We start from the raw sequence: 26,559 nt of genomic DNA, 5'->3' as shown, positions 1-26,559 counted from the left end.
ACACCTGAGGAACACACACACACACGATCAGACCAAAACACCTGAGGAACACACACACACACACACACACACACGATCAGACCAGACACCTGAGGAACACACACACACACACGATCAGACCAAACACCTGAGGAACACACACACACACACACACGATCAGACCAGACACCTGAGGAACACACACACACACACATGATCAGACCAGACACCTGAGGAACACACACACACACACGATCAGACCAGACACCTGAGGAACACACACACACACACACGATCAGACCAGACACCTGAGGAACACACACACACTGATCAGACCAGACACCTGAGGAACACACACAGATGATCAGACCAGACACCTGAGGAACACACACACACACACACGATCAGACCAGACACCTGAGGAACACACACAGATGATCAGACCAGACACCTGAGGAACACACACACACATGATCAGACCAGACACCTGAGGAACACACACACACACACGATCAGACCAGACACCTGAGGAACACACACACATGATCAGACCAGACACCTGAGGAACACACACACACACACACACGATCAGACCAGACACCTGAGGAACACACACACACGATCAGACCAGACACCTGAGGAACACACACACACACGATCAGACCAGACACTGAGGAACACACACACACATGATCAGACCAGACACCTGAGGAACACACACACACACACACACACACACACGATCAGACCAGACACCTGAGGAACACACACACACACACACACACACGATCAGACCAAACACCTGAGGAACACACACACACACACGATCAGACCAGACACCTGAGGAACACACACACACACATGATCAGACCAGACACCTGAGGACACACACACACACACACACACACACACACACACACACACACACACACACACACACACACACACACGATCAGACCAAACACCTGAGGAACACACACACACACATGATCAGACCAGACACCTGAGGAACACACACACACACACACACACACGATCAGACCAGACACCTGAGGAACACACACACACACACACACACACACGATCAGACCAGACCACCTGAGGAACACACACACACACACGATCAGACCAGACACCTGAGGAACACACACACACACATGATCAGACCAGACACCTGAGGAACACACACACACACACACACACACACGATCAGACCAGACACCTGAGGAACACACACACACACACACGATCAGACCAAACATCAGAGGAACACACACACGATCAGACCAGACACCTGAGGAACACACACACACACAATCAGACCAGACACCTGAGGAACACACACACACACACACGATCAGACCAGACACCTGAGGAAACACACACACACACACACACACACACACACACACACACACACACACACACACACACACACACACACACACGATCAGACCAGACACCTGAGGAACACACACATGATCAGACCAGACACCTGAGGAAACACACACACGATCAGACCAGACACCTGAGGAACACACACACACACATGATCAGACCAGACATCAGAGGAACACACACACACACACACACACACACGATCAGACCAGACACCTGAGGAACACACACACACACACACGATCAGACCAAACACCTGAGGAACACACACACACGATCAGACCAGACATCAGAGGAACACACACACGATCAGACCAGACACCTGAGGAACACACACACACACGATCAGACCAGACACCTGAGGAACACACACACACACACACGATCAGACCAGACACCTGAGGAACACACACATACACACACACACACACGATCAGACCAGACACCTGAGGAACACACACACACACGATCAGACCAGACATCAGAGGAAACACACACACACACACACGATCAGACCAGACACCTGAGGAACACACACACACATGATCAGACCAGATATCAGAGGAACACACACACGATCAGACCAGACATCAGAGAACACACACACACACGATCAGACCAGACACCTGAGGAACACACCACACGATCAGACCAGACACCTGAAGAACACACACACGATCAGACCAGACATCAGAGGAACAGGAACACACACACACACGATCAGACCAGACATCAGAGGAACACACACACACACGATCAGACCAGACATCAGAGAACACACACACACACACGATCAGACCAGACATCAGAGGAACAAACAAACACACGATCAGACCAGACACCTGAGGAACACACACACACACGATCAGACCAGACATCAGAGGAACACACACACACACGATCAGACCAGACATCAGAGGAACACACACACACACACACACACGATCAGACCAGACATCAGAGGAACACACACACACACGATCAGACCAGACACCTGAGGAACACACACACGATCAGACCAGACATCAGAGGAACACACACACACACGATCAGACCAGACACCTGAAGAACACACACACGATCAGACCAGACATCAGAGGAACACACACACACGATCAGACCAGACACCTGAGGAACACACACACGATCAGACCAGACACCTGAGGAACACACACACACACACGATCAGACCAGACATCAGAGGAATACACACACACACACGATCAGACCAGACACCTGAGGAACACACACACACACACGATCAGACCAGACACCTGAGGTACACACACATGATCAGACCAGACATCAGAGGAACACACACACACACACACACGATCAGACCAGACATCAGAGGAACACACACACACACGATCAGGACCAGACACCTGAGGAACACACACACGATCAGACCAGACACCTGAGGAACACACACACACACGATCAGACCAGACACCTGAGGAACACACACACACGGTCAGACCAGACACCTGAGGACACACACACGATCAGACCAGACACCTGAGGAACACACACACACACACACACGATCAGACCAGACACCTGAGGAACACACACACACACACACACACACGATCAGACCAGACACCTGAGGAACACACACACACACGATCAGACCAGACACCTGAGGAACACACACACACGGTCAGACCAGACACCTGAGGAACACACACACGATCAGACCAGACACCTGAGGAACACACACACACACACACACACACCACACACACGATCAAGACCAGACACCTGAGGAACACACACACACACGATCAGACCAGACACCTGAGGAACACACACACACACGATCAGACCAGACACCTGAGGAACACACACACACACGATCAGACAGACACCTGAGGAACACACACACACACGATCAGACCAGACACCTGAGGAACACACACACACACGGTCAGACCAGACACCTGAGGAACACACACACACACACGATCAGACCCAGACACTGAGGAACACACACACACACGATCAGACCAGACACCTGAGGAACACACACACACACGATCAGACCAGACACCTGAGGAACACACACACACACACACATGATCGACAGACACCTGAGGAACACACACACACACACACACACACACGATCAGACCAGACACCTGAGGAACACACACACACACGGTCAGACCAGACACTGAGGAACACACACACACACACGATCAGACCAGACACCTGAGGAACACACACACACATGATCAGACCAGACACCTGAGGAACACACACACACACGATCAGACCAGACACCTGAGGAACACACACACACGATCAGACCAGACACCTGAGGAACACACACACACACACGATCAGACCAGACACCAGAGGAACACACACACACACACACACACATGATCAGACCAGACACCTGAGGAACACACACACACACACACACGGTCAGACCAGACACCTGAGGAACACACACACACACACACACACACACATGATCAGACCAGACACCTGAGGAACACACACACACACACACACACACGGTCAGACCAGACACCTGAGGAACACACACACACGATCAGACCAGACACCTGAGGAACACACACACACAGGGTCAGACCAGACACCTGAGGAACACACACACACACACACACACACATACACACACGATCAGACCACACACCAGAGGAACACACAAACACACACACGGTCAGACCAGACACACACACACGTGTGACGCTCGCGCAGTGTTTGTCTATATGAGCACACGAGTGCATGAACTTCGTCTCCAGAGTCATTTCACCGCTTCATTCGAGAAAAACTATCGTCATAAACGCACAGAAACTCAAAGATATTCACGGCAACCCGTCAAAATAAAAGTTCGGTTTAACTCGACAAATATATTACTGTCGTACAGTAGAATTTAAATATGAACCAATGTAATAATAATACAAATAAATTATCATTTAAACTTTTTTTAAGGAATAATCAAAATTTTCAGTAACAGTACAGCTCATTGTGCAGCACATTAATCTGAGAAAAAGTTTGCTTAATTCCATGTTTTAAAGAAATTAAATTAATGTTCTATATCTTTATTTGATTACCACACAAAACAACACAGAATTAGTGTGAAGAAAAAAAATCATAGATTTAAAAAAAAATGTTGTATAAGTTCATTCATAATACATGATTTCAATTAGACATGATTTTTGATTACTAAAAATTGTATCAATCCATCCATCCATCTATCTCTCTGTCCGTCCGTCCATCCATCCATCCATCTATCTCTCTGTCCGTCCGTCCATCCATCCATCCATCCATCTATCTCTCTGTCCGTCCGTCCATCCATCCATCCATCTATCTCTCTGTCCGTCCGTCCATCCATCCATCCATCCATCTATCTCTCTGTCCGTCCATCCATCCATCTATCTCTCTGTCCGTCTGTCCGTCCGTCCATCCATCCATCCATCTATCTCTCTGTCCGTCCGTCCATCCATCCATCCATCCATCCATCTATCTCTCTGTCCGTCTGTCCGTCCGTCCATCCATCCATCCATCCATCCATCTATCTCTCTGTCCGTCCATCCATCCATCCATCCATCTATCTCTCTGTCCGTCTGTCCGTCCATCCATCCATCCATCCATCTATCTGTCCGTCCATCCATCCATCCATCCATCCATCCATCTATCCATCTATCTCTCTGTCCGTCTGTCCGTCCATCCATCCATCCATCTCTCTGTCCATCCATCCATCCATCCATCCATCCATCTATCTCTCTGTCCGTCCATCCATCCATCCATCTCTCTGTCCGTCTGTCCGTCCATCCATCCATCCATCCATCCATCTCTCTGTCCGTCTGTCCGTCCATCCATCCATCCATCCATCTCTCTGTCCGTCTGTCCGTCCATCCATCCATCCATCTCTCTGTCCGTCTGTCCATCCATCCATCTCTCTGTCCGTCCATCCATCCATCCATCCATCCATCTCTCTGTCCGTCTGTCCGTCCATCCATCCATCCATCCATCCATCCATCTCTCTGTCCGTCCATCCATCCATCCATCCATCCATCCATCTCTCTGTCCGTCTGTCCATCCATCCATCCATCCATCTATCTCTCTGTCCGTCCATCCATCCATCCATCCATCTCTCTGTCCGTCTGTCCGTCCATCCATCCATCCATCCATCCATCCATCTATCTCTCTCTCTCTCCGTCTGTCCGTCCATCCATCCATCCATCCATCCATCTATCTGTCTCTCTATCAATCTATCTATCTACCTACTCGTCCATCCTTCCATCCATCCATCCATCCATCCATCCATCTATCTATCTGTCTTCTATAGGTGCCTAGAACCGGCCCTGTCAGACACACACCACATTAATTATTAATCATTAATATTCAGACCAGACGGTCATGATGTCAGCTGCACGGGTGACATAAAAACATAAAACCTGTCAGGAACAGTTCAACCTAAAATTTCTATTAAAAAAAACTAGAAATTATCGAATATGCAAACTATATTATGCATAAACAGGAAGAGCAAATAACTTTATAAACAATCCCTGAGCAGATCAGATGCGGCTTATCGTCTTTCCAAAGGCGGTTCAAATCAAAACACAGCGTCTGTGTGTGTGAGAGTGTGTGTGTATGTGAGAGTGTGTGTCAATCACATACCTGCCGTCACAGTCCTGCGCTAATGCTAATGCTCTTGTGGTTTGGCGTCTTGAGGGAAACGTTTGACTAGATTAATCTTTAGCAGAAGTTTAAGAACACGAGAGAGAGAGCGAGTGTGTGTGTGTGTGTGTGTGTGTGAGTGTGTGGCATCTCCTGCTGTACCAGTCTCTCTCCAGGCACAGGAAACTGAACCAGACAAACAAACCCAGCATTCATTCAGACACACACACAGACACACACACGCAGACACACACGCGCAGACACACACACGCAGACACACACGCGCAGACACACACACGCAGACACACACACGCAGACACACACACGCAGACACACACACGCACACACACACACAGACACACACACACAGACACACACACGCAGACACACACGCGCAGACACACACACGCAGACACACACGCGCAGACACACACACACACACACACACACACACACAGACACACACACACAGACACACACACGCAGACACACACGCGCAGACACACACACGCAGACACACACGCGCAGACACACACGCGCAGACACACACACACACACACTCGCCTGATCCTTCAGCGCATTCACACATGACGAGAGTGTGTTTTCTCTCTGAAGGGTCAGTTAAAAATTAGCTTTTTTTCTAGAATGCTCAATATTACAGAAGCCGCCGCGAGCTGCAGATTTAATATATACATATTTATAAATAGATACGAGTGTGGAGGTGTGGAAGAACAGAGCGCTAGTGTGGGACCGCAACAGACTCATATTCACTGCTTTACATTAATACATCATAATTCATATCAATACACATAAAAACATGGAAACCATATAAAAGAAGCAAGTCATACTTCTTTTGCCCCTCTCAATAACTTTTGCTTTTATTGAAGAACACGCAGTTCTTGTAACTTCTGGAATCGAAAAATTACTTAATTTAATATATCTAATATTATTTCTTATATATTTAATTATATATAAATATATAAGAAGAATTGGAAAAACTTATCACAATAATATTTTTTGTATTATTTATTTAGTATTTAGTAATAATTTGAATTAACCTGTATTTATATATTTCAGCTTTAATTTTCAGTTAGTTGCCAAAGCAAAATTTCAATGTTTTTATTTTATTTCCATTTATTGAATATTGAATTAATCGTCCAAATATAAATATTGAATCGTTTTAGTTAACAATAGCAACACCGGTCATAATCTTGCCTCAATATTTTTGGATTAATCTGTGCATTCGTGATATATTAATTTCTGCAAAAAAGAAAAAAAGAAGATATTTTTTAAAAAAAAAAATGCTTTGTTTAAATTTTAATCTTAGTTTTTAAGTGTTAAAGTGTTTTTTAAATATTTAATTCAATTTTAATTTATTTGTATTTCTTTTTTGTACTTTTGCTATGTACTTTTGTGTTTTTTGTTGTTTTATTAATATTTCTATTTAGCTAATATATTTTCATTTCAGTTTTAGAAAATTTTAGCACTTCATTTTTAATCTAAACATTTTTTAACAAAATTTTTTTAATAACAACACTGATCATAATTACAGCAGAAATATGGCATGGGAGGTGTCTTTGAATATTGGGGGACTTTTTATATTTCTATATTCATATTTCTGAATGCATCTGTGCACATAAAATTGATGAAATTTCACCCGCAATTGGTGAAAACTATTATGAATAGTTAACAGTAATAACTGTAAACACTGGTCATAATTACCCAGGGCTCCAGACTAGCTGTTTTCACTAGGAGCGCTGAAGCCCCTGACTGAAAGTCTTTTAGGAGCGCAAGCAGAAAATGTAGGGGCACACCTTAAATCAGCTTGCAATGCAATTATTCAAATTTCCCCCAAAATAACTGTAATACTGACAAATTCTTTAATAATAGACCTAACATACAGATATTACAATGTGCAGTTTTATTGTAAGTTCAGAGGCTCCAGACGAGCATCTGAGGGCCGCCGCACCGAGACACTGAGCTCTATAACACACACTGAGCTCTGGCAGCACTGGGCCTTAATTTAGGGTGTAGATGGCATTAACTTTAATTATTAGCATTCATAATGTCTTCATATAAATTAAACAGCAAAACGAGTAAAAAAAATTATATTAGGGAGTGAAAATATCCAATAAGCATCCTACTGTTTACAATAGTAATTTATTTTATTCTTAAATAAGTGTTTAAATAAGAGTTTTCCTACATCTTAACATTTTTAGTTTTTAGGACAATCTTTGAAGGATGAACAAAAAATGTGTTGTTGGTCATCACATTAAAAATAACATTTATGATATTGTAGTTTTGAAGTGCTGGAAAAAGATGTGTAGTACATGCAAGCGTTTGACTATTTCTGTCACAATACCATAGTAATGTTTAGAGTTACTACTATAGCATAAATCCGGGGTGAAATATATTTACAAATCCCTCTGTAAATGTCTTCATAATATAACTAGGTACAAGACTGGAAAGTTTGGAGTATATAGGTGCTACTGAAGTGGAGATTTCGGACTTGGAGAATGAGAGAAAAGTCATTTTGAGAAAACAGGTTTTAAAGATTTAGCATCAGCCAGCCAATGAGATTGCGCTTTTAGAGTAAAATCCCCCCGTTTACTTTCACGATTGGTTGCTGATAAAAAGGAAATGACCATATTTGGATATGGCAGTATTGTACAGTAGAGAGAGAGCTTTCTAACGGTGTGTGTGATGACAGGGTGCAGATCGCAATCGCGGAGCAGAGGGATGATTTATAACGACAACTTTTGATGAATTTATGAGAAATCTACAGACTAAATGTGTATTTCGTGCTTTTTTTCACCAGAAGTCTGAAAGAAGTCATGTTATTGAAGACAAATATTGCAAAATCTCAAAGTTGACCAGTGAAAAACAACAACGATGTTTTTGCCTGCCGTGTCTCGCCTTAAAGTCTCCCTGTAGTCAATCGTTTTATTTCTTAAAACTCATCTTTGATCACCACAATGACATATTTAAACTTTTTTTCAAGCCTTAAAATATCTTGAATGTGACTCGACACGCTTGCCTCATTTAGTATGCGCGGTTCTATGAATATGCAAATGAGCCCCGCCTCCACTCCCCCACATAAATCCGTGGTGAATGTTGCTGATTTGTGGACTGAAAGCGTTCTATAAGTGTTTCTCCTGGTTTCCACATCAGCGCTGATCTATGGTTTATAACGGAGAACTCTGCGCCGGAGATCTCACAGCGATGATGTTATTAATTCTGAGGCGAAGTCAATGGATTTCTTCACTGGATCTCCTAGTAACAGTGTCACGTGATCGAGATTGGCCCGCGACTGGCGAGTTCGGGGCGCTGCGCTCTCTGTTATTGGGCCGAACTAATAAACGGTCCGTGAAATGCGTAGCGCAGTTTCGTTCCGCTTTCATTTTGTTTGCATTCGCTGCTCGGCAATGTTGTGGTCGCGCCAGTGAGACCTAAATAAATATTTGGTCGCACCGGCAGGAAAATTGGTCGCAGCCTGGAGCCCTGATTACAGCATAAATATTTTAAAAATCTTCGACTTGCATATTTCTATATTTCTTTATTCATATTTCTCCATGCATGTGTGCCGTCACTCACTGTCTGAGCAGCTGCCGGCCCTGTTTCCAGCTCAGCTGACTATTGGCCGGTTCAGGAAGAGCCTCGTTCTCTGTGCCGTCATCTAAAGGTCAAAGGTCACACACAGATGCTTGTCAATCACAGTATTTCTGGCAGATCATTTTGCTTTTTTAAGCAACATTTATTTACCCAGAAATCTTATGTCACGTATCTTATGTCATTTTACTCATCTAGTAAATGCATCTTGATTTAAGTATTTTTAAATATTCGGACTGGAAACAAGACACAAACACTAAGTAAGGAAAGCAGTTTTTGCAGTGGAGCTTCTCATGATTAAACACATCTTCTGATGGTGAGGTCAGAGGTCAGGCTGACCTGAGTCGTAGCTGGGAGGCTTCATGTCGCCCTGATTGAGTTCAGTCCCGTACTTCAGCTTGTGGTACTTCGCCCTGAGGAGGAGACACACAGAACACACTTTACAGATTCATTTCTTTTCAGTATTTATTTATAAAGCACATTTAAAAACAACTCAGGGTTGGCCAAAGTGCTGTACAGACCATTATACTCAAAAAACAAACAAAAACAGATTATAATCTATAAAATAACAAACACAAAACTAAGTAATTCATTGAAAAACAACATAAATAAATAATAATAATAATAATAATAAATGAACCTGTAAAGTTTGGTATATGTAAGTGCTACTAAAGTGGAGATTTCTGGCTCGATTTAAAGATATAAACTGTCATTGAAATCTACAGACACAAAAAGATAAAGTGCTCGAAAAGATGCAGTTAAAAGTGTATTTTGATGTTTTTTTATCCACTAGTCTGAAAAAACACTTTATGAAAAGCCCAAAATCTCAAAATTGACAGATGCATGAGAAAACACAGTTTCTGCCTGTAGTGTCTGGCCTTCATAAAATATATTTTAAGCTTTAAAAATGTATAGTGATGATGCCGAGCTTCTGTTGCCACGGTGACCCTCGCTCGCATCACACTGTTGCCACGGTGACCCCCGCTCGCATCACACTGTTGACCCCCGCTCGCATCACACTGTTGCCACGGTGACCCCCGCTCGCATCACACTGTTGCCACGGTGACCCTCACTCGCATCACACTGTTGCCACGGTGACCCTCACTCGCATCTCGCTGTCGCCGCACACGCGTGTGGGAAGATTCTATAAATTCCTGGTGAATGTGAGAAGTCTTTCCTTCAGGATGGATCCGGCGAGGGAATCGCTCGAATACCGCGGTAAACGAGACTGAACTCTAGTAACCCTCAGACAGCAAGCTCTCAGATTCCTTAAACTCATTAACAAGCTTTCAGCAGAGGCATTAATAATTAATAAAAAAAGCCAGGTGTGTTCTTCCTCAGCGCATAATTAACATCTTTCTGTTATAATCTCGGGCTAAATCTTCACGTGAGTATTTGCATTTTGCATGTAAATGCATATAAGCCCATTAACCAATATTTACTCGTTTTACAGAAATCTGCACATTGAATGGCAAGGCGTGAAAAAACACATATAAATACATACATATATATATATAAGAATCAGGGCTGTCAAGCAATTATATTTTTTTATCTAATTAATTACATGATGTGTTGATTATTTAATCGAATTAATCGTAATTTAAAGTCATTGTTGTGTTCGATGAGAAATGCATTGAATAGATTACAAAAAGGAGCTTTAGAAAGAAATATTTAGTTTCATCATAGAATTTATTACACGTACAGAATTATTTTTTCCAGAAGCTGCATCTGAAGTGGCATTTCGGTGTATTTACACACACAGTTTAATGTAGCTCAGAGGTGGAATAAATATAATACCAAAATTAAATGATTCTCAAAATATAAAGCTAACACCACCAGTAGGTGGCAGCGGGTCACATGCTGCGTCCGAATTTGAATATTTCCCTACTATAAAGGATTCGAGAAACAGTAGGCGAAAAGTCCACGGATGCTCTCCTACTTCCGGTGGGATTCTGAAGAGCGCATTCGATGGACAAATTAAGGATTGTGAAGTAAGTTCACATTTAAAGATGTAGTACTTACTCAGACTCCCATCATTCATTCAACTGATTCATCAAACAGCTGATTCATTCAGCAAGTGACCATTGAATCACTGACTCAGTCCATTTATTAAAGTCTCCCTGTAGTCAATCATTTTATTCCTTAAAACTCATCTTTGATCACCACAATGACGTATTTTTCAAGCCTTAAAATATCTTCAATGTAACTCGACACCCTTGCATCATTTAGTATTCGTGGTTCTATGAATATGCAAATTAGCCCCGTCTCCACTCACTCACTCAGAGATCCACTCGCTGACGATCACACGTTGATATATAAACAACATTAAACGCTGGATTTTCACAACAGGGGGACTTTAATCATTTTAATGCTTCAACTTTAGGCAATATTACTCATGTTTGTTTTGATTAAGTTTTTCAACTTTCATCTAGGTCTGGACGGGGCAGTGCATTATTTTTTCCATAATTAATCACACCAAATAACGCAATATTATAAACCAGTGTGAAAAATAACAGTTACTTGCAGTCATACCCTTGATTTAAAAGGATAAAATCTCTAAAAACAGCATATCTACAGGTGAAACTCGAAAAATTCGAATATCGTGCAATAGTTCATGTATTTCAGTAATTCAAATTAAAAGGTGAAACTAATATATTCAGTATATATATAACTATATACATATGCATGATTATACTTTTCAGAGGGCCGACATTTCTGTATTTAAAATCCTTTTTTTAAATTGATTTCATGTAATATTCTAATTTTCTGAGATTTTGAATTTGGGGTTTTCATAAGCTGTACGCCATAATCATCAAAATTATAACTTATGCACGATATTCAAATTTTTCGAGTTTCACCTGTAGATATGCTGTTTTTAGACATTTTATCCTTTTAAATCAAGGGTATGTAATATATAATGATGTAAGGGCAGGTAATATGATAGCACAGGTAGTTTTGACTGTTTTGATCCAGTGATGCACATCAGATGAATTCAATATTAATGAGACGCTCGGTAACAGTAAACAACAAACTCACGTTAGACTGCTTAATAAGAACACGACAAATCATGAGCAATACATGCAGTGAGTTATGAAGCTTTATGACGACTGAGAAATTAAAGTATTGATGCAGAAATGGGCTTGACAGCTGTAGCGCTCGCTGATTTAGAGTTTGTCAGTATTTCAAGCTCTGTTCTAGTGTGCTTTTGCTGCAGTGGAAGCGTTTCAGAGGTTTCCCTGCATTAGAATGACAGAGAACATGTATAATTTGAGCAGAGCGTGACTCATCGAGAGAGAGAGAGAGACAGAGAGAGAGAGAGAGAGAGAGAGAGAGAGAGAGAGAGAGACAGAGAGAGAGAGAGCATCAAAACGAGCTTCGCTTCCTGCAATCAGGCTACCTGATGTTAGCATAGACACGGCGTAAATTATGTTTGGATGATTAAAATCAAACCAAGCATGGGGATATTATGCGAGATAGTGTTTTCTCTACTGACCTCTCCTGTTTCAGAGCGTATTCCAGCATTTTGATCCGTCTCACCAGGTCTTTCTTCAGGTTTTCCTGGCCTTTCCTCTCGCCCTGCAGGAATGCGATCTGAGCCTGCAACAAACACATTTTAAATATTAGTTCATATGACAATTCAGAAATGGTACACATCAGAGTATCTGAAGTAAAATTTAAGACAGAATCTCAAAATAATCCATGCATCTCCAAACATTCAACCCAAAACAGTGTAACGGCAAGTTTAAATGCTTTATTCAATACAAACAAATGTATTGAAATTTAGGTTTGTGCCCTAATCTATGAATAAGAGGTCAATCGATATTGGATTTTGCTGATATGCTTTAAGGCTGACCATGTGGATAGCTGGGCTCATAATTGAGGCGGGGCTCATTTGCATATTCATAGAACCGTGTATAGTAAATGAGGCAAGGGTGTCGAGTTACATTCAAGATATTTTAAGCTATGAAGGATTTTTATCAAGGATTTTTTTTATATGTAATTTTGGTGATCAAAGATGAGTTTTAAGGGATAAAATGATGGACTTTAAATAATGTTCTTAGTCTTTCCTTTGTGTGACGGGACGGTTGATTATAAACAAGCCCGAAATACACCAAGACTCTTATTTTGAAATGTCGATGCTTTACTATCAGCTGCTCACTCAAAAAGATGAGGGAGATAATAATTTATAAACAATTATAAACACTTCAATATTTAAAGTCTCCCTGTAGTCAATAATTTCATCCCTTATAAACACTCATTTTTGATCACCAAAATTACATATTTTTAAACGTTTTTACCTTGAAAAAAATGTCTTAAAATGTTAAAATATCTTCAGTGTAACTCGACACCCTTGCCTCATTTAGTATCCGCGGTTCTATGAATATGCAAATGAGCCCCGCCTCCACTCACTCACTCACTCACTCAGAGATCCACTCGTTGACGATCACACGTTGATCTGATTGGTTACAAGGTAGTTTGTGACGTCAGAAACACCAGCGATTTCAAAGCGTGTTTTTGAGACTGTCTTTGGTTCACTGCAGTTTTAAGGAGAAAATACTCAGCAATGCTGTCGACTTATGAATTTACACATGCTTTGTGTTAAAGCACATTAAAAACACCACATAGACACATAAACAACATTAAAACCTGGATTTTTACCTCAGGGGGACTTTAAAAATAACAATAGAAATGTTTACAGTGCCATGTAGATTTGCAGTGTGTCGATATTGATCACATGAGGAGCGTTGCATATCAGTCACTTATAAGCAGATCCAAATGCATTTAATGCACTGATTCTAGCAAAACCAAACGAGCCAGCATATTTAATAAACGAACACCTCAGTATGGGTAATAAATGATGAGGCATGAACTCATGGTATCGGAGTGGTCCATGTAAACACACACACACACACACACACATACACATACACACACATGCAGGGTTTGTGCGATCATGCGAGTTCAAACACACACAACACTGGGAACCAAGGCTGAAAGCAAAGCCGGTGGCCGTGTCTTGCGTAACACAGTGGATGAAGATGTCTGTCCTTCACATCCATCAACGCATGTTAACCTGAGCAAACCGTGGATGAGGACGGCCTGTCGCAATTACTGATTAAAGCGCTCCTATAATGCCCTTTATACAAGATGTAATATAAGTCTTGGATGTCCCGAGAGTGTGTGTGTGAAGTTTTAGCTCAAAATACCCCACAGATATGTTTTATAGCTTGTTTAAATTTTCACCTTGAAGGGTGAGCAAAAACACACCGTTTTGGTGTCTGTACCTTTAAATGCAAATGAGCCGCTGCTCCCGGCACAGAGGGCGGAGCTTCAAGAGCTGGTGTGTGTGTGTGTGTGTGTTTGTTAGCAGCTTCGATTACCTCATACTCACACACTGAACATTTCAAAAACGTTTAGTCTTTTATGTTGAAGCCGGAGTCAGAAAGATGGAGAGACTCTAGAAGTGACGACATGTGGAAGCAACAGGACATTTCTGAACGCTTAGTTGATGAATGTGTGCAGCTGATGTGGAGTTAACGATCTTCTAGTCACTGATTAGCATATTCTGTCATGATAATCTATAAATCGTGTTCCGGGGGCGGAGTTTATGTAAATGTTAGGGTTTGTGATGTCACTAACCCGTGAAGAAGCTCATTGTAGTTCCTACCAGCCGTTTGTTGTCGTCCTTAAAAAGAGATTTCTGTGAAAGAAAATCTCTCCCTTTGCTTTGAGCTTTGAGTCGTAACTTTGCAGATGTTGTTTATGCTCAAACAGCAACATTACACACTAACTACAGCTAGAAAAGTCAAATCATAATCAAACACACCTTTAAATGGTCTGATCGTGGTTATCATTATTCGAGATAAACGCAATAACTGTGCAGTTTAAATTTCCAACACATCTTGCCATCAAAAAAAGAGAAATGCCTTTCGAACGCATGACTTCGTGTTTCACGATGAACCGTTTCACAGCCCTAATCTGCAGTAAAACAGTGAAACGAATGAGTCTGAGAGCCGTCACACATCCATCATCCTGCAGAAAACACCCCATCAGAAGAAGAACTGGGCCATAGAGAGCCATGGGGAATGATGGGAGAACTCCTGGTGTGTGCTAATCACGGAGTGACCCATTAAAACGCATTTGCATTTCCTTCAAGTGTGTTTAACGACCTCAATGGTTCCCAGGCTCTCCGGCTCAGGGAAGGTTTGGAGACTTCAGTCTCACACACACGTCTCCGTCACCGGCTGAGTTTCTCCATCGCTCACGAGGAGACGGAGGACGAGTGCAGAAATAGTTCAGTGACGTCAGGACGGCCCACTCGCGTCCCCAGAGGCGTCTCTCGACATGCCTGTCGAACAGCAGGACCCGCGGGACACAACACACCGAGCACTGCAAACATGCTTTACTTATAATAATAATAATAATAGATTTTATTTGTAATGTACCACAGTTAAGATCATAAAAGCATGGTAAAAAACATAGAAATGGTAGTTAAAAGTCAAAGTAAAGGTTAGGGTTAGGTAAAAATTAAAAGTAAAAAGAAATGTTTTTAGTCTTTTTTTAAAAGTCTCAATAGTTTGAGGAACTTGGTATTTTTTATCTTGTTTCCAGTCCAAAATTCTCAAATCAAGATGCATTTACTAGATGAGTAAAATGACATAAGATATTATGTCTTGTTTTCTGGGTAAATAAATCAATATTAAGTGAGTTGTTGCTTAAGTAAAGCAAAATTATCTGCCAGTGAGGTAATAAAAATAATCTTAGCTGTAGCATCTTTATTTATAAAGCGCTTTCTACAGTACAGAGTGTTTTTAAAGCAGCTTTACAGAGATAACAGGAAAATAATGCAGCAAAGTTTGTTTCCAGAAGAAAATAGCGCCACAGTCCAGCTTAAGTAAGTTCAGTGATGGGTCATTTCTGTTATAAAAAAATAATTAATTTAGTTAATTAACTACTTTAGTCCCAGTAAAACTTTACTGGGAAACGCCAGTGTTGCTGGCTTCATGATCATTCCTAAAGAGACCAAAGACATCCGACTGGTTCATAATTCCCACTGAAACAGGAAGTTAAGGCGGGACACATTGAATGGCTCCTCCCCCTTTTTAAATAGCAAATAGCGTTTAGTTTCCCTCACAGACTGACAGCACATGGAAGCGAATCGATGATGATGCGATGGATTCAATAGTAGACGTGAATTAATTCTAGCCGTTTCATTCTTAACCAGCGTACAGTTGGAGAACAGAATAAAAGTGGAGCGTTTGAGCAACCGAACACACACTCCAACACACACTGTGTGTCAACGGTTGCTTTGGTCAGGTGGTGTTTATAGCATGGGGGCGGAGCTTTAGACTCTAGAGAGCATAGGATTGGACAGAAGATGTGATGAGAAGCTGTGATGTCATTTCTCCTAAAAGCGAATTTTATCATTGTTTTGGAGCAGAGCAGCTTATTCATAACCTTAAGGATAACATATTCATACTAAAAGCTAAAAAAACGTACATTTTGATTTCAGGGGGCCTTTAAAAACTGGTCCATTTGCACACAAACTACTGATTAATATCGCAAAACGATTTAAAACTAATTTTAAAAAGTGAGCATGTCTCACAAGTTTGTTATCGTTTACTGACACCATGAAAAACATTTCATGACTTCAAATACAAAACATTAACTAAAAATACTAAAATTAAACTTATTTAAAATTTCTAGTTTGCTCATTTTCAGCAAAATTACTACAACTAAATAAAACTAAATAGACAATAACAATTACTATAACCAAAATTAAAGTAAAGTAAACCTTCACAGAGAGCATTATTCACACACACTCCGAGTCAATCTCGTAAACCTTCACAGAGAGCATTATTCACACACACTCCGAATCAATCTCGTAAACCTTCACAGAGAGCATTATTCACACACACTCCGAATCAATCTCGTAAACCTTCACAGAGAGCATTATACACACACACTCCGAGTCAATCTCGTAAACCTTCACAGAGAGCATTATACACACACACTCCGAGTCAATCTCGTAAACCTTCACAGAGAGCATTATACACACACACTCCGAGTCAATCTCGTAAACCTTCACAGAGAGCATTATACACACACACTCCGAGTCAATCTCGTAAACCTTCACAGAGAGCATTATACACACACACTCCGAGTCAATCTCGTAAACCTTCACAGAGAGCATTATACACACACACTCCGAGTCAATCTCGTAAACCTTCACAGAGAGCATTATACACACACACTCCGAGTCAATCTCGTAAACCTTCACAGAGAGCATTATTCACACACACTCCGAGTCAATCTCGTAAACCTTCACAGAGAGCATTATTCACACACACTCCGAGTCAATCTCGTAAACCTTCACAGAGAGCATTATTCACACACACTCCGAGTCAATCTCGTAAACCTTCACAGAGAGCATTATACACACACACTCCGAGTCAATCTCGTAAACCTTCACAGAGAGCATTATTCACACACACTCCGAGTCAATCTCGTAAACCTTCACAGAGAGCATTATTCACACACACTCCGAGTCAATCTCGTAAACCTTCACAGAGAGCATTATTCACACACACTCCGAGTCAATCTCGTAAACCTTCACAGAGAGCATTATACACACACACTCCGAGTCAATCTCGTAAACCTTCACAGAGAGCATTATTCACACACACTCCGAGTCAATCTCGTAAACACAGCCTCTGTGAACAAAACACTCCAAAACACACAAATAAAGCACAAAATTAAGCCATTAAGAATTGTACGCATTATTTTCATGACAATAAAGTACTTTTAAACCACAAGATCGTTATTGCAAAATAATTTTTTTTTAAATAATACTGTATATATATATATATAAAAGCATTATATAAATTGTGCATAAAGGTACCTTTTGTAGCAAATAGCCTAAATACACACACACACACAGACACACACACACACACACAGACTAGGGCTGGGTACCAAGTTCGGTACTTTTTAGGTACCGACCGAATTGCCTCGATACTACCGAGTATTGAAACATGTCTTGTTTTTCGGTACCTAAGTGGTTAATCTCGTCAACGTCAGTGAAACAATAAACATGCAGCATGATTGGCTGTGGCGGAAAAACACTAGTTTACGCGGCGGCTTAGAGACTTGGCTCGTCGCACGTGAGGCTGTAGTGTGTGTGTGTGTGTGTGTGTGTGTGTGTGTGTAAGCATCCCAACCCAGATAGATAGAAAATATGTGGAAATTATCAAAGCTTACCTACCTATGCTAGAAGCACGCGATGCAATATTTTCGACAAGATAATTGCTGCCAAGACCGGCAACACGGTAAATCTGATAAGGCACTTAAAAGCGCACAGATATACTTGAGAGTAGAAAGTTTATCCGTCTTCGACTGCAAGAACTGGAGCGCGTCACAAATGAACCGAAACTCAGCGTATAGGATACTTGCCTCACAGGCATGAGAAATAGTTCTATACACGGTCAAAATATGTCTACTATTAAACGAAACAATTATAAATAAATAGTTTGATTACCTAATCCATAGGCGCGCGTGCGTTCGCTAACGTTACTGCAGGAATGACGAGTCAGCATCGCCATAATCATCTTTGCAGCCAACACACTGTAAACACTTGTTCATTAATAAACAATTAAAATATCTCCTTGCTATCGTTTCCGACACATCCATAATCATTAGGCTACTTCTGCCAGTGCTTTGCCAAAGCTTCATGTGTGCTGAGCGCGAGCATATATCCCGCACACCTGTAGCCTATATTTAATTCAGTTCACATTTATTTGTATTGCATTTTTCACAATACATATCGTTTCAAAGCAGCTTTACAGAAAATGCATGTGTCTAAATTACAATTTAGAGTGATCTGTTATCAGAGGTGACTCTGTGTAATGCATTTCAATTAATTTTCATTCAGTTTCAATGTTAAACAATGCATTAAGTTAAGGCAGAAACAATGAGCTCATTGAAGTAAAGAATACATGTTGTTAAATTATTAGGAAACATAGAAAACTTTAGCATTGGTGGTTTTTTACAGACTCAAAATATGAATGTAAAAAGTCAACAAACTGAAACAATAAAAATAAAATTAGGTCATGTTATATTGTTAAAACTTTCATAAAATTGGTATCGAAAAAAGTATCGTTCAGGAACCGGTATCGCAGTCAAGGTATCGATATCGGTATCGGTATTGGTATCGAAAATTTTGTTACGATACCCAGCCCTACACACAGACACACACACACACTACAGAACAGCAGTTAACACTAAAAATTAGTCAATAATCTATTGAGAAATGTGCTTAATTACTAGTGCTCGAGCGATATTGTTTTTTTGATGGCCGATGCCGAAAGACGATTTTTTTATATTTAAACTTTATATTTATTTGAATCAATATTTAATAAATTAGAAATAAATTAGGAAACAAATACTTAAAATAAACCAGCTTATACTTTAGATGTCAACTTCTTGAAAAATATTACAGTATTTTTCACAAAGTAATTGTTTAAAAATATAAATATGTGAATAAAAAGGAAGTAAACACTGTAACGGCACTCAGTAATCTGGTCAGTTCGTGTGCACCGATTATCATATTTTTTCAAATAAACACTTTCCATACTTTAATTTTACATACAGCACACAGTGAAAACGTTATGAATATGACAGTGGGCAACTGGATGTTGCACAGCATATTTTAAAATGAAGGATTTCAAGTTTTCGATGCGTCTGTGAAGTTGATTGTTCACATTCACTCGCTTCACACACACCGTCACTCGCAGGAACACGTTTATATCGGCTACAAATACACACTTCACAAGATATCACAAGCTGGATTCCATTATATCTGCAACGTTTGTGAAATTAAATGTTTATTAGATGTTCAGAGATTTGTTTAAATGATGTAGATGCGCATTTACTGAATGTTGACGGTAAATGAGGAAGTATTTTAGCCTGATTGTTTGCCTTTTCTGTTACAAATAATAAACTAAAGCAACACTTTACTTTTACGCAAAACATTTACTTTCTTTGTTTACCAGTTCTGTCTAACAAAGTATTAGATATGAGTGACAGAGATCGTACACTAATGAACACGGAGAATGTGAGTGAGCGCTGCCGTTCTCAGCGCCGCTCGTCAAAATAAAAGTCTGGAGCGCCGTCAAAATAAAGTCCGGAGCGCCGTCAAAATAAAAGTCCGGAGCGCCGTCAAAATAAAAGTCCGGAGCGCCGTCAAAATAAAGTCCGGAGCGCCGTCAAAATAAAAGTCCGGAGCGCCGTCAAAATAAATGTCCGGAGCGCCGTCAAAATAAAGTCTGGAGCGCCGTCAAAATAAAAGTCCGGAGCGCCGTCAAAATAAAGTCCGGAGCTCCTTCAAAATAAAAGTCTGGCTTCCAACACATCGGCCAATAAGAAAAATCTTATCAGCCGATGCCGATATTTTGAAAATGGCAAATATCGGCCGATATATCGGTCAACCACTATTAATTACCATATTATTTGAATTAATCAACTTTAACATCATCAATGTAAAAAGTCGGTGACTTTTGGTTTCGTTTGTTAAGATTATTTCAGTACATTAGTTACATTAGCTAACAATGAATAAATCCAGATCATTTTAGTTACTAAATAAATGCATTTTTAAAATCTTAAATTGCATCAGTTAAGATTAGTAAATGCATGTGAACTAACATTAACAAGGTTTAATAGATGCTGTAAAAAATATATTTTTTCATTGTTAGTTCATTTTAGTTAATGCATTCAACCAATGAAACCATATTGTACAGACGAAAACATGCTTATCGTGACAGCGGCTTCATGCGCCTCAGTGTGACGTTTGCACTCGTTGAGCAACCGTGTGTGTGTGTGTGTGTGTGTGTGTGTGTGTGTGTGTGTGTGTGTGTTTCATTGAGCAAGGTTCACTGCAGGAGGAGCTGTGGTTTGTTGCGGTTAGAAATTACTGATCAAATGTTCCCGCGCTTCGACCCGATGCAGTTTCTGTCTTCACACACTTACACACTCACAGCTCTAAACACACTCACACACACAGCTCTAAACACACACACACACACACACACACACACACACACACACACACACACACACACACACTCACAGCTCTAAACACACTCACAGCTCTAAACACACTCACAGCTCTAAACAGACACACTGACACACACACACACATCTTTAAACTGCAGATGCGCAAGAGAGAGATTTCAGAAAATAAAACTCACGACTCATTAGTATCCAATCTACAGGATATCTCGGCGCATTAGCATATCTGAGCCGTTTAAAAGCTCAAACCTGATTACAGCCATCTGGATAAATGTTTTGAGGAATACTGGAAATATTAATTCCAGGGTTAGTATCGTTAACTAAATCTATAAAAAAAAATTCTGTTAATTGAAATAAAGCTGAATAATACTGGTATTCTCCGGATCTATCAGAAATGATGCCATATTTAATTTGACACGAATGAAAATGTGTTTTTATACAATCTGCAATTAGATTATTTTCTTTTTATCTGGATCTTGATGGATCAAAGCAGAAGATCAGGTGATCCGTTCGGCAACTAGATTCTTATTGGACGAAACGCATTAACAGCTGCTGTAAAATAGCTGACACACACACACACACACACACACACACACACACACACACACACACACACACACACACACACACACACACACACACACACACACACACACACACACACACACACACACACACACACACACACAATTAACCTCCAGTTCACCAAACAATCAGCCTACAACTTCATCCTTGTGTATTATGACATTAAACAGACAGATTAAATATAGAATTTACTCTAAAGGCCAATAACTTGTAGAGCAGAAAAATTCAAACACATTATACACATCTAGTGTATAATTTAATAAAACATTTCATAGGGCCTTATATTATTGTAAAACAAATGTAATAAATTATTAAGTTGTTAATTTTATGAATTCAATAAATTAGATATGCTTTTCAATTATTAAAATGAAATTAAACAATTAAAATGGAAAATTCTGAATTTGGGAAAAAATTTAATGCATTTCATAGGGCATTAAAAATGTAAATTTAAATGTAATTTGTTTTGTTACTTTAAATAAATTGTTGTTAAATTGTATAAGTTTAATAATTTCAATTAATTAGACATGCTTTTTGATTGCTAATATTTAATTTAACTATTAAAATGTAAAAAATAATCCTGTAATCCTCCGCTGAGCACTACTGTAAACCACCTCGTGTACTGTAATCCTCCGCTGAGCACTACAGTAAACCACCTCGTGTACTGTAATCCTCCGCTGAGCACTACAGTAAACCACCTCATGTACTCTAATCCTCCGCTGAGCACTACAGTATACCACCTCGTGTACTCTAATCCTCCGCTGAGCACTACTGTAAACCACCTCGTGTACTGTAATCCTCCGCTGAGCACTACAGTATACCACCTCGTGTACTCTAATCCTCCGCTGAGCACTACTGTAAACCACCTCGTGTACTGTAATCCTCCGCTGAGCACTACTGTAAACCACCTCGTGTACTGTAATCCTCCGCTGAGCACTACTGTAAACCACCTCGTGTACTCTAATCCTCCGGTGCGCACTACAGTAAACCACCTCGTGTACTGTAATCCTCCGGTGCGCACTACAGTAAACCACCTCGTGTACTGTAATCCTCCGCTGAGCACTACAGTAAACCACCTCGTGTACTGTAATCCTCCGCTGAGCACTACAGTAAACCACCTCGTGTACTGTAATCCTCCGGTGCGCACTACAGTAAACCACCTCGTGTACTCTAATCCTCCGCTGAGCTCTACAGTAAACCACCTCGTGTACTCTAATCCTCCGGTGCGCACTACAGTAAACCACCTCGTGTACTGTAATCCTCCGCTGCGCACTACAGTAAACCACCTCGTGTACTCTAATCCTCCACTGAGCACTACTGTAAACCACCTCGTGTACTGTAATCCTCCGCTGAGCACTACAGTAAACCACCTCGTGTACTGTAATCCTCCGCTGAGCACTACAGTAAACCACCTCGTGTACTGTAATCCTCCGCTGAGCACTACTGTAAACCACCTCGTGTACTGTAATCCTCCGCTGAGCACTACAGTAAACCACCTCGTGTACTCTAATCCTCCGCTGAGCTCTACAGTAAACCACCTCGTGTACTCTAATCCTCCGGTGCGCACTACAGTAAACCACCTCGTGTACTGTAATCCTCCGCTGCGCACTACAGTAAACCACCTCGTGTACTCTAATCCTCCGCTGAGCACTACTGTAAACCACCTCGTGTACTGTAATCCTCCGCTGAGCACTACAGTAAACCACCTCGTGTACTGTAATCCTCCGCTGAGCACTACAGTAAACCACCTCGTGTACTGTAATCCTCCGCTGAGCACTACTGTAAACCACCTCGTGTACTGTAATCCTCCGCTGAGCACTACTGTAAACCACCTCGTGTACTGTAATCCTCCGCTGAGCACTACTGTAAACCACCTCGTGTACTCTAATCCTCCGGTGCGCACTACAGTAAACCACCTCGTGTACTGTAATCCTCCGGTGCGCACTACAGTAAACCACCTCGTGTACTCTAATCCTCCGCTGAGCTCTACAGTAAACCACCTCGTGTACTCTAATCCTCCGGTGCGCACTACAGTAAACCACCTCGTGTACTGTAATCCTCCGCTGCGCACTACAGTAAACCACCTCGTGTACTCTAATCCTCCGCTGAGCACTACTGTAAACCACCTCGTGTACTGTAATCCTCCGCTGAGCACTACAGTAAACCACCTCGTGTACTGTAATCCTCCGCTGAGCACTACAGTAAACCACCTCGTGTACTGTAATCCTCCGCTGAGCACTACTGTAAACCACCTCGTGTACTGTAATCCTCCGCTGAGCTCTACAGTAAACCACCTCGTGTACTCTAATCCTCCGGTGCGCACTACAGTAAACCACCTCGTGTACTCTAATCCTCCGCTGCGCACTACAGTAAACCACCTCGTGTACTCTAATCCTCCGCTGAGCACTACAGTAAACCACCTCGTGTACTCTAATCCTCCGCTGAGCACTACAGTAAACCACCTCGTGTACTCTAATCCTCCGCTGAGCACTACAGTAAACCACCTCGTGTACTGTAATCCTCCGCTGAGCACTACAGTAAACCACCTCATGTACTCTAATCCTCCACTGCGCACTACAGTAAACCACCTTGTGTACTCTAATCCTCCGCTGCTCACTACAGTAAACCACCTTGTGTACTCTAATCCTCCGCTGAGCACTACAGTAAACCACCTCATGTACTCTAATCCTCCACTGCGCACTACAGTAAACCACCTTGTGTACTCTAATCCTCCGCTGCTCACTACAGTAAACCACCTCGTGTACTCTAATCCTCCGCTGAGCACTACAGTAAACCACCTCGTGTACTCTAATCCTCCGCTGAGCACTACAGTAAACCACCTCATGTACTCTAATCCTCCACTGCGCACTACAGTAAACCACCTTGTGTACTCTAATCCTCCGCTGCTCACTACAGTAAACCACCTCGTGTACTCTAATCCTCCGCTGAGCACTACAGTAAACCACCTCGTGTACTCTAATCCTCCGCTGAGCACTACAGTAAACCACCTCATGTACTCTAATCCTCCACTGCGCACTACAGTAAACCACCTTGTGTACTCTAATCCTCCGCTGCTCACTACAGTAAACCACCTCGTGTACTCTAATCCTCCGCTGAGCACTACAGTAAACCACCTCTGTAATCCTCCGGTGCGCACTACAGTAAACCACCTCGTGTACTGTAATCCTCCGCTGAGCACTACAGTAAACCACCTCGTGTACTCTAATCCTCCGGTGCGCACTACAGTAAACCACCTCGTGTACTCTAATCCTCCGCTGCGTACTACAGTAAACCACCTCGTGTACTCTAATCCTCCGCTGCGTACTACAGTAAACCACCTTGTGTACTCTAATCCTCCGCTGCGCACTACAGTAAACCACCTCGTGTACTGTAATCCTCCGCTGAGCACTACAGTAAACCACCTTGTGTACTCTAATCCTCCGCTGCGCACTACAGTAAACCACCTCGTGTACTCTAATCCTCCGCTGAGCACTACAGTAAACCACCTCGTGTACTGTAATCCTCCGCTGAGCACTACAGTAAACCACCTTGTGTACTCTAATCCTCCGCTGCGCACTACAGTAAACCACCTTGTGTACTGTAATCCTCCGCTGCGCACTACAGTAAACCACCTTGTGTACTCTAATCCTCCGCTGAGCACTACAGTAAACCACCTTGTGTACTCTAATCCTCCGCTGAGCACTACAGTAAACCACCTCGTGTACTCTAATCCTCCGCTGAGCACTACAGTAAACCACCTAGTGTACTCTAATCCTCCGCTGAGCACTACAGTAAACCACCTCGTGTACTCTAATTCTCCGCTGAGCACTACAGTAAACCACCTCGTGTACTCTAATCCTCCGCTGAGCACTACAGTAAACCACCTCGTGTACTCTAATCCTCCGGTGCGCACTACAGTAAACCACCTCGTGTACTGTAATCCTCCGCTGCGCACTACAGTAAACCACCTCGTGTACTGTAATCCTCCGCTGAGCACTACAGTAAACCACCTCGTGTACTGTAATCCTCCGCTGAGCACTACAGTAAACCACCTCGTGTACTCTAATCCTCCGCTGAGCACTACAGTAAACCACCTTGTGTACTCTAATCCTCCGCTGCGCACTACAGTATACCACCTCGTGTACTCTAATCCTCCGCTGAGCACTACAGTAAACCACCTCGTGTACTCTAATCCTCCGCTGCGCACTACAGTAAACCACCTCGTTTACATGATCAGATCATTCACTGAAGAAATACAACACTGAG

General features: G+C 41.8%; 1 protein-coding gene across 1 annotated transcript in view; it reads right to left on the bottom strand.

The window, feature by feature from the left end:
• The window catches only part of strn (striatin, calmodulin binding protein), a 67,876-nt gene that overhangs the window by 28,727 nt on the left and 12,590 nt on the right, over nucleotides 1-26,559 (bottom strand). The window contains 3 exon segments of the mRNA XM_077240283.1: nucleotides 9,631-9,712; nucleotides 9,985-10,058; nucleotides 13,139-13,242. Of these exon segments, the coding sequence (XP_077096398.1) occupies nucleotides 9,631-9,712; nucleotides 9,985-10,058; nucleotides 13,139-13,242 (260 nt within the window).

Source organism: Siphateles boraxobius, unplaced genomic scaffold (assembly GCF_051911475.1).
Source record: "Siphateles boraxobius isolate OS27281-9 unplaced genomic scaffold, OSU_SipBor_1 223, whole genome shotgun sequence".
In the NCBI taxonomy this organism is placed as follows: Eukaryota; Metazoa; Chordata; class Actinopteri; order Cypriniformes; family Leuciscidae; genus Siphateles; species Siphateles boraxobius.
Note: the sequence above shows the minus strand (reverse complement) of the source record. Positions and strands in the feature narration are given on the sequence as shown.